The following is a 10,215-nucleotide window of genomic DNA, read 5'->3' on the forward strand; positions in this document are numbered from 1 at the left end:
CACGTTTGCCCATGGCACCTCCAGTCCCTGCTCTAATACCAACAGGGAATTACAACCACTCGATATCTCACCTCTCCTAAGTGAGAAAAACCACAACGATCAAAAACCCAACAGCGTCAGCAAATCAACCTCTGGGGGGGAAAGAGGTTACAAATCACACCTACCCCTCTGTCATGAGCCACTGTAGAGCAAGAGATGCTCCTGGACAGGGATACCCAGCCCTCTGCATCCCTATGAGCTGTCCCAGCAGCTGTAACACCCCAAGGTGGATAAATGTCCCATGCAAGCTCCTACCCATGCTCGAAATGGTCGTGGTCCTTCAGCCAGGAGAGACGGGATCCAGTTTGAGGGTTGGTTTTGCTGCTCATTCAAGCCAGGAGTCTTTATATAGAGTCAGGGCAGGATCCAAAAGCGGAAGAGAGACACCCACTCCCGGGGAGTGTAACACACACACTGAAATAAATAGCTCCCTGCCTAAGGAGATGACTCAGGAATCTCACTAGTCCTCAAAGCACGAATTATTGCTAATAAACCCCAGAAAACTTGGAGGAAGGCCCAGCAAGGGGTTAACTGGACATGATGTGGCATTTCCAGCCTTGCCAGGCATGGAGGAAGAGGAAGGATGAGTAACCACAGAAAAAAACCAATGTCCAACATTGATGCAATGGGCACACCAGCCTAAGCCCTTCCTGCAGTCTACCAGCCTCAAGACCAATGAGCTGACCTCGTTACTGGGGAGAGCTTTTGTTTTTCACTGTCCCACGTGGAAGCACTCAGGCTTAACCACCATATGGCTTGGAGTGGCAGGAGGCAACACAGCCTCACTCCCCGTTTGTCCAGCTATAATATACAGATATTTATATTTACCTCTTTTGCTCCCCTCTTGAGTGAAAGATGGAGTGCTCTTACATCCCTTATTACATTCTTCAGATCAGGTAACAAACCTCCTAGCAAGCATAAACTCAATTAATGGCCACTTTGAGACTCTGAGTTGTGCAAAAGCCCATAAACATGCAGGAGAAAGTCTCCCAGTGCTGTCATTTTGCTGCCACATATAACACTCGAACGGGAGAAAGTCAATAAGACCCATTCACAGCCCTCTACGTGCTGCATCTGTAATGAACAGCGAGATCACAGCAAACTGCCCCGCTGTGGGTGATCCATGTCCCTGGGAAGATGTGCCACCCTCGTCCTCCCAGCCCAACATTAACTCTGCTGAGGTCTTCAGACCATGGGATTTCCCACTGATGGGCTGCCCCAGGTCTCTGACAGTCTGCTGTAGCCAGAGCCAACCCCAGCTTCCTCTGCAAACCCAAGGAGCACGAATAGAAACCAACCCACCAATTCAAAAGCAAATAAGATGACAGGAAATACTGTTAAAAAGTGGAGCAAAGATAACATTTACCAGCAGTGCCCCAACTGCTTTATGCCTTTCATCTGTCTTGACTGTTCAATACACCAAGTCTTACAGCATGGACTGGCTCTCTTTGACTTGATGCACAAAACAGAGGCTTGTAGACTTGTACTTCCATTAGGGGTGCTTGCACACTGATGTAATATTAACAGAGTATTATTTCCCTCTTTCTATTCATTTTAACTATTCTTTGACTGAATTTTTTCTTTTGCACCCCATATCAATTTTTCCCACCACAGCAAACCAAAGCTGCAAGAAACACACACAGCAGGTACCCAGACACTCACACAAGAGACAGAAGAGGGATATGTACACGAGTCACCTTTGAGCCAGGATTTCTGCTAGCTAATTTTTTTTTCCTGGGCATCATAATAACTTCATAGAGAGTGACAGCCCAGCTGTGGAAGCTGTGTTAGGATTGCCTGCCCTGCTGTGCTCATCCACTGCAGTGCGTGACAGCAGCTCCGCTGCCACCCCAGCCATATTTTGCTGTGACACTGTCACCTCCCCAGGCTGGCAGAGCTCTAAATGAGAAAGCAGGACTTCCAGGCAGATCAGTGTTTGTTTACAAATGAGGAGTTTGTGAATCTCTGGGAAAGACCCTCCGGAAGGCAAAATCTCTGCCTCTTTCAATTCCGTCCTGAAGAGACCAAGCACCAGCCACAATGGATTACCTGGATCCTCAGACAGAAAGAAGTTGCCTCCTAACTCAGTCATTCCCTCTTTCCTGTCCTCTTGTTTCTTTTCCCTGTCCTACCCTCCCATGGGGGGCATTAAAAAAGGAGGATCTCTGAATGGGGACTGACCACCGGGTGCTCCCCTCCAAGAGCCAAAAAACAACTGGAGCTGCTTAGGAACTACAGTCAGTATTAGCAAGGCTTGATTACTTTCTGATTTCCCCTGAGTCTTGGGTTGCAGGTCTACAAGAGCTGATCAGGGTTTGCTACAATGGTTCCTTTCTCAAAACCACTTCTCAAATGTGGCTGAGTAAACGTGGATGTTAGGTCCCGGTCATCCCATTTCCCACTCCACCTGAAATGACTGGATGTTTTAAGTCCCCAAACAAACCAAGTGACTGCTCAGTCACAGCACTTGCAAAGCCAAGGCTGCTGCTGCACTCAGCAGCCCCAGTGACTCTGATGTAGCTTTAAATCACCTCCCTAGAGCAGCAAGAGCAAGTGGTGAGAAGATTTCAGAGGTGTTCTTGCTTCTCACGCCTTGGAAAAGGCTGTCCTTTGACATCCAATCCACTAAAAAAAGTCACTGGATGGATGTTTACCAACACCAAAGCTTTCCACACATCTAAAAAGTACATTAAGAGGCTGGAGTGATGCCCAAGAGAGACCAGAGAGTTCTGGAGGAATGCTCTGCACTCCCTCAGTTATTGACAGTAGACTGTCAAGAAGCCCTGGGGCTGTAATAAAGCAGCTCTCTCCATCCCAGCCAGTGCCTTGGGAGAGATGCTCCCCATCAAACACTGTGAGTAATTATTTCAGTGCTTTAGAATAATTGCACATGATGCCCCCAAAACACCTCCACTGTAAGTGTCACAGGAGGCTGCATCTGCAGTTTACCCAGGAGAAGGCCAGGAGAACCAAGTGAGGAGCTGAGGTCACAGCAGATGAGCAGAACAAGTCAGATCAAGTGTCACACAACTTGGTTTTACTGGAGAAAATTTACGTTTTTCTTTCCATATGGGTAGATGGGCACATCCACCAAGGGGCCACACATAAATACCTACTCCTGCAGTTCAAGTGGGGCCCTCTTTTGCCAGAGGTGACTGTCAGAATAGCCCAAGAGGGTTTTTTTTGTCTTGCAACCTGATTAGGAGCCATTTAAATGTACAGTGGTGAAGGACCCAGCTGCACCAGCCAAACCACTGTGCTCACTGTCCTTCTGCACTACCTGGTTTTGCTGTCATGTGCTCACTAGTCAGATCAGCTTTCATCACAGGTCCCATCTAAAAACATTCAGGACACTCCATTTAGACCACCACAACAACAATCTGGTTTTGCAATGTGGTTTCTTTTGAACCATTATTTCATTAAATATTGGACAAGTATTGCATTATTCTGAAGCAATGTGTAGTGCTGGAAACTGCTCTGATGCATTGGGAACAGAGACCTCACACCAACAGTGACAGGCCACAAAGTTTAATCCTTTGTAGGAATCACTCCCCACCTTTCTCAGCTCTCCTCTGTCTGTTCCACAGGACATCACATAGCAGGAAAAAGGACTGGCACATCTCCCCATCACCACAACCTAAAGAGGAATCTGTTCCTCAAGAACTAAGAAACCAGCTAAGCGTTTGGGCTGCCTTAACAGGGATTATGAAGGGCTAAGTGTTTGCTACTTAAATCCCATAAGTCAAACACTAAACTTAGGTGTTTTTTATCATTGTAAGCATCATTGGTGCCTAACTGACAGGCAGACCCTCTGCCCTACCAAAGGAACCACAGTTTCTTACCCTACTGATGTCCCTTCCTTCTGCTGCAATGCAAAAAAAATCAAGAAACCTGATTTTTGCTGACTGCACCTCTCAGCAGTGCCCATCTTCCCTTTAGTATATGATTAAGGGCTTGCTTTTCGGGTTATTTCCTCCTGTAATAAATAATAAATTGAGCCGTAGCAAGACTCATCTGGTTGAGTGAGGTTTGTGCAGCACCAAAAGGAGGTCACCCAGGGGATCAGCTTGTTTTTCGTTCCCTTAATGTCAGTGTGGGGTGAGCGTGACGCCTGGAACGTGACACATTAGAGTGACTGAAATCAGGTTGCTCCCACCAAGCTCTGACTAAGCTGGGGAGGAGCTCGTGAGGCTTCACACCGTGAAGGTCCCCCTGGCCCCTCAGGAGGACACAACCACTCGGCTGAGGGCACCAGCCCTGCAGGTCAAAGCCCAGCACACCCATGAAGCTCAGCACCAGTGGGAGATCTGTACTGGCTCCTTCACCCCAAGTGCTCGACTAAGAGGTGGGAAGGAGAATCCAGGAGGTCCCTGTATGTCACTGGAGGATGGGCTGAGTTTGGTGGCATTGTACCTGCCTGCAATAACACTGTCTGCGGGCGAGGGCTTGCCATGAACCACCCCACTCCTCAGAGTTTGGGGATGGATATCTGAGACTGTCAAACTACATTTACCCCAAAATTCTGATGTGAGAGGTTATCTGGGAACGGATCTGTGTGAAATAACCACGTTCTCATCAGACCCTGAGGAGAGGAAGGAGTAACAAAAGAGGCCACCCCTGCACTGAGAAACCCTGGACCTCCAGGGAAGCAACTGCATCCACTCCCCATGCTCCCACCATGCCAGCTGTGGCCATGCCAGGATGCAGCACGGGCAGGAGACTCTCTGAAGAGAGAAGTGGCCTGTGGCTGGGTTAAAAGGGAAGAACAAATGGGATGGGGATGGTATAAGGAAATTTTAAGAGAATTAGACAGAGAGGAAATGTTCTTCCTTATTATAATTTAAGTCCGTGCACTTGCTTAATTAACTGAATGTATGGTGCACAGTATGCAGATAAAAAATGCACCCAAACTATTTTTAACACAGTTAAAAAGGCACATTAGGGTTCTAAATTCTAAATAGGAAATGCAAGAATTATGTTGGTTCCTGAGGACACAGCTTTAAAAGTGCTTGAATCCAGGCTGTTTTCTTACCACTGCCCCAAATCCAGGCCCCTCCTCTTCAGAGATCAAATATGAGCAGCAAATGGGCTTCCAGACACATCAGGCTATGGAGGTGCCCACTGCAAGTACCTTGTTTAGACTGGCACAGAACACAGTGGTCCCTCCTGAAATAAAATGGCAGGTAGGGACAAAAAATTGCTTTCAAGTATTGCAGCCCTTCCAACTCAGTACCTCTGAGCACAGGACAGGTTACAGTAACCAAGGTAAAAGTGATAAAAGGAGGAAAAAAATGCTTAGATTATTCAAAGAAATAAAATGAAATAATTTTGGAAGCCAACTGCTTCCTTGTGCACAAAACTGCCTCAAGATCCGAGTGCTGCTGCATCCCTCAAAAATCCTGATCTGCTATTTAGACACAGCTCAACTTTTCAAGTTTCAGCTCAGCCTTGAACAGAATGAGGCCATGTGCTGTATCCTTAAGGATCTGCCAAAAAAAAAAAGGGGGGGGAGAAGGAATAAAAAAGAAAGATGATGAAAGAAATACTGGAATACCAGGAGATGATGAGATAGGGAAACCAGAGTCCACCTCCAGCCACACTCAAAAATGAGGCCCACCAGGCTCAGCTATCCATGGGGCAATGCAAAATATATACTATATATGATCTGTATACATACAGCTCCCATGAGCAGGTCATCCCAGTTGTGTCAGTGTAGGAAGAGCTATTAAGTATAAAAATGCATCCTAACACAAAAATATAAAGCTGTGCTTTTGCTCACAGAGGTAACAGCACTTTTAGAGAGGTAACATTTGAGATGAGACCACATTAATGAGTTGGGGTTGGGGATGAGGAGGGAAGTGGGGGAGTTTCCCTGGTTTGAATTTCCCTGGTTCCTTATGCATGAAATGGTGTGGAAGGGAATGAGCAACAGCAGGAAGAGGTGGGGGAATGAAATCAGATGGATTGGATCTGGAATGCAGCATTGGAAATAAATGCAACCTGCACGGGTATCTCAAGGCAGAGCATCGATCACTTGGTGCAGAACCTACCTGGGAGATGGGCCTCTGCAGGCAGGCATTTGTCAGAGGTACTGACCCAGAGGCACCTCTCATATTTGTTAAAGCATCTCCATGCTGGGAGAGTCCCCACAGTTTGTATCCTGGCATTGGGTGCAGGGAGCTGCTGGAGCAGCACAGTGGCCCCGGAGCAGCTCCACACCGAGAAATGCAGCTGGGTCTATAAGCATCTCCACAAGCTAAAAACCCAGCCTTGCAGGGTCACAAACTCATTCACACTGGAAATAGCTCCTAAAGCTTCCTGCAAGAAAGTCCCTGTGAGCAGCAGGAGCAGAGAAATAGGGGTGCTGGCAGGTGGGGTTGGGGTGGGGGTCTGACTGAGCCCAAGACAGTAGCAGAACAAGGCACCCTCACCCACAGTCTTTTTCAGGACTCCCATTCCTGCAGCATGGGAGCTAAAGGTGCTTTTGTGCTCAAGGCTTTGGCACAAAATGGGGTTTGGGGCAGGAGGAGACAGAGTGACCCCAATAGCACAGGTGGGGCACTGCACTGGCCATCGGGACATCTGGATGGTTCCAGCTCTTCCATACAAACTTTATGACCTTGAGCCAGTCTCATCCTCCTCCCATATCTTCAAATATGCAGCGACTAAGCTTTTTATCTGTCCTGTCTGGCTGGCTTACAGACTTCCAGTTACAGAAACCCAGGAAAGCCCCTCCCTGCCCCATTCCAACACTCACAGACCTGACACAGGCCGTGCTGGGCTCACCCGGGCAGCAAAGGCTGATAGCTGGTGCATGAGCTTATCCTGGGGACTTTGTAGGAAGTTTACCAAATCCTTCAGCTCTTTAAATAACAAAACAGAAACTGCCAAGGCTAAACCTATCGTATGTACAGTGCAGAAGACTGGAATTCATATAACTTCCCAATACAACATAAAAAAAATAATTATATCACCAGTGGTTCACAGACATTGGGGCAATTCCCACTCCAGCCCTGAATCCAGCCTCCCTTTCCCAGCAGGTGCATGGGTGGGGATGGTTTTCAATGGCTCCATGTGGTGTCACAGCAGACTCAAGTAGAGTCACGAGCCCAGAAGAAACACAGCTGCTTGGGCTGGGAGAACCAATGGGCACCCCAGCTTGGCACTGGGAACAGATCTGTTTGGGGTAACCCTGCTCCTGCCCTGGGAGCACTCCTGGCTGCCCAAGCAAATGCCACCACAGAGAGCCAAACAGGTCAGAAGTTAAGATACAGCAGCTGAAGAAGCCAAAGTTGTTTATAAAGCTCTTACAGTCAGGGCTACCCCTGCTGCTTGTAATTTGGCTTTCAGCCCCTTCCATCTCTATCACTGCCACCCCAGTGTCCCAAGCTGGGCTCTCACCTGTGTTTCACAGTGTACAGTGCACGTTGCACGACATCCCCATCCCCAGCACACGCACAGGGAAGCTCCCAGCTCACAACGTGGATGCTCGGCCCCTCCACACGATTCTGGAAGGTTTTGTGACACAAACCACCTACAACTCCAGAGGATGGCCAGGAGCATGAAGGATGCTCAGGGTGCCCAGGACTGGACTCATTGTAGCTGCAACTGAGCTCCACAGATGCTCTCTCTTCTCCTCTCCCATTTCCCTTAGGGCACAAGATCCCCCAGGGACCCGAACTTGCAGCAGTGCAAGGAAAAGCTTCCCTTTCCACCCAGCCAGGATCTCACCTCTCTGACCAGTCCCACCAACACCTCCCTGGAAGGCCTCAACGTACAAAATGGCTGAGGACCAGAAAGCACATCCCAACTCCTTATCTTACAATAGCATAACATCAAAAGGATGGCGAGGGGAAAAAAAACAGAAAAGGCCCCAAAAATCCTCCTGCCGGGGCTGACAGAGGCCCTGGCCATGATGAAAAACACAGAAACAAAAAAAAAAACCAAACCAACCATTGACACCAAGGGCATGAGCACCCCAACCTGAGCCCAGGCCTGCAGAAGAGCCTGGTGGGACTGTGGAAAGTCCCAGAGGGAAGGGAGTTGCAGTAACACAGCGATTTATCTTGACCCTTTGCAGTCCTGGGAACAACGGGAAGTCATCTGCTCTCCTATGCAGCAGCGCCTCAGAGATGGGCATCCTTCTGCCAAATGAGGGTCAGCTGGGCCATTTCTGCCTAAAACCCGGTGCCAGGGGGGAGATGTGCACCCAGGGATGCTCCTTTGTTTACCGCTCGGCTCTGTGCAGGCAGGGAGCCCGAGACACTGATTAGCATTTCTTTCTAGACACATCTCCAATTCAGCTGCTTCCCACGGGGGGACAAGAAATACTTCCAGAACCCTGAGCAGAGCCCCAGAACCAACCCCATCCCCAAACCCTCCTCAGCCACCCAACATGCAAAGATGGGGCCGGGGAGGGGAAAGGATGCTGGGGTGGGGGGGGGAAGGGAGGGAGGAGAGACAGTGCCTGAGCAGAGCTTTTTGTTCCTCTGCTCTCAGCATTGCTATGGTGATTTCAAGCAAGACGGAGGAACAGTCGCTACCCGTCACTCCCGCTGCTCCAGCCCCCTGCACCGACCACATGAGCAGCCCCTTCCCCCGCAGGCAGGAGCGGGCAGGGGGGAACAGGGTGCATCACACCTTTCCGAGGAGCCACCCGCGAGCTCTGCAGGGGCAGCTTCTCCCCCCCACCCCACTCCCCGCATGGAGATCGCCGCCTCCCGCCCCGTCCCCGGGCACCGCCTGGGCTGGGGCGAGGGATGCAGGATGCGGGATGAGGGATGCGGGATGCAGCGGCGGCCCGGTCCGGCAGCCCGATTGCTCTGGAGGGGGGAGAGGCTCAGCCTCCGCCCCCCGCAGCATCCCCCGGGGCTCCCCAGCCAGCCCTGGCACCCGGCATCCCCTCCCCGCACCCGCTCTGCAGCTGGAGCATCCTCCCTCCTCGGCGCATTTGGGGGGCTGGGAGGGGTAGAGGAGGGCAGACCGAACCGGGGGGGTTGTCCCTGCCATCAGGTTTGCCCCCCACCCTTTTTTACTCACACGTATGCGTGGTAAATGAAAGCCCATCCCCGCGGTCTCTCTAGCACATTGTAGAGGAAATTCTGCAGCTTGCGGTAAAAAGCATTCCTTTTGGGGGGCTTCCCGCTGCCCGAGACCCCGGAGCGGGGCTTGCTGAGGATGCTGCCCCGCTTGGAGCTCTCGGAGCCGGCGATGAGCAGCGCTCCGTCCCGGCTGGAGTCCGGGGCGCCCGGGTCCAGCCCCACGAAGCCCACCTTGAGCTTCTTCTCCGCGGCGGGGCCCGGGTAGACGCCTCCGTTGCGGGATTTCTGCACCATGGTGGCGGCGGGGGGGAGGGCGGCGGGGCCGGGGGCGGCGGGGGGCTCCGGCGGGGGGCTCCGCCCGCGCTCCCCGCCGCTGCTCCGCGCCCGGCGCAGCCGAAGCCGCAGGAGCCGCTGCAATCGGCTCCGCCAGCACCGCCCCGCCGCCGCCCGCCCCCTTAACCCTTGACATCCCCCGCCGGCGGCAGCATCTCGCGCCCCCCCCCCCCCCCAACTCCCCAGAAACCCGGCTTTGCCACCCGGGTGTTCCCCCCGCAAGTCAAAAGAAGAAAAAGCGGCTCCGGCCGTTCCCCACCAAGAAAATCAGGATCTGGCATTGTTCCTCCAAATGCGTTGTTCCCCCCTCCAGCATCCCCATCTCAATTCAAGGTCCGACATCTTCCCCCTGCCCCCAGCGCAGTGTCCAGTGTCCCCTTCCCAAAACAGGCTCTGGGATCCCCCCCAAAATCACCAAGGAGTGGGTTCCTTCTGCAAGAGCCCCGTGGGAAGGGCTGGGCAGCACCCTGTCCTTCCCATGGGATGTCCATCCCCTGGATTTGATGTGGTCCCCCTGGCAGTGGGTACAGACATTGCTGCAGCTTCCCAGGAAGGACTCAATCCATGTCCCATCTCCACTTGGCCACTCAGCCACCAGACCTGCTCACCCTCACCACAAATCCCTATGTGCAAAGTCATTCCCTTTCTCCATGCTTCCTGAAGGTTCAACCTACCACCTTAGGACTTGGAAACCTAAATTTTCAGCTTCCTTTATGCCCTGAAATCCCACCATGATGGGGTGGGGTCACCGAGTTACCCAGGGACCAAGCTCTCACCATAGAATGCCCACCTGCAGATGTGC

At 51.6% G+C, this 10,215-nt stretch overlaps 1 protein-coding gene across 8 annotated transcripts in view; it reads right to left on the reverse strand.

Annotated features, from left to right (window-relative positions):
• The window catches only part of KCNQ2 (potassium voltage-gated channel subfamily Q member 2), a 74,568-nt gene extending 65,125 nt beyond the window's left edge, over positions 1-9,443 (reverse strand). For 4 of the 8 annotated variants that reach the window (XM_032704760.1, XM_032704761.1, XM_032704756.1 and 1 more), the window contains exon 1: positions 9,079-9,442. In XM_032704760.1, the coding sequence (XP_032560651.1) occupies positions 9,079-9,374 (296 nt within the window). In that variant the 5' untranslated portion in view covers positions 9,375-9,442. Of the gene's footprint in view, positions 1-9,078 lie in introns of all 8 variants that reach the window. The other 4 variants (XM_032704757.1, XM_032704755.1, XM_032704753.1 and 1 more) reach the window with 2 other exon arrangements.
• Between the last annotated feature and the right edge of the window lie 772 nt (positions 9,444-10,215).

This window comes from Chiroxiphia lanceolata, chromosome 17, assembly GCF_009829145.1.
Source record: "Chiroxiphia lanceolata isolate bChiLan1 chromosome 17, bChiLan1.pri, whole genome shotgun sequence".
In the NCBI taxonomy this organism is placed as follows: Eukaryota; Metazoa; Chordata; class Aves; order Passeriformes; family Pipridae; genus Chiroxiphia; species Chiroxiphia lanceolata.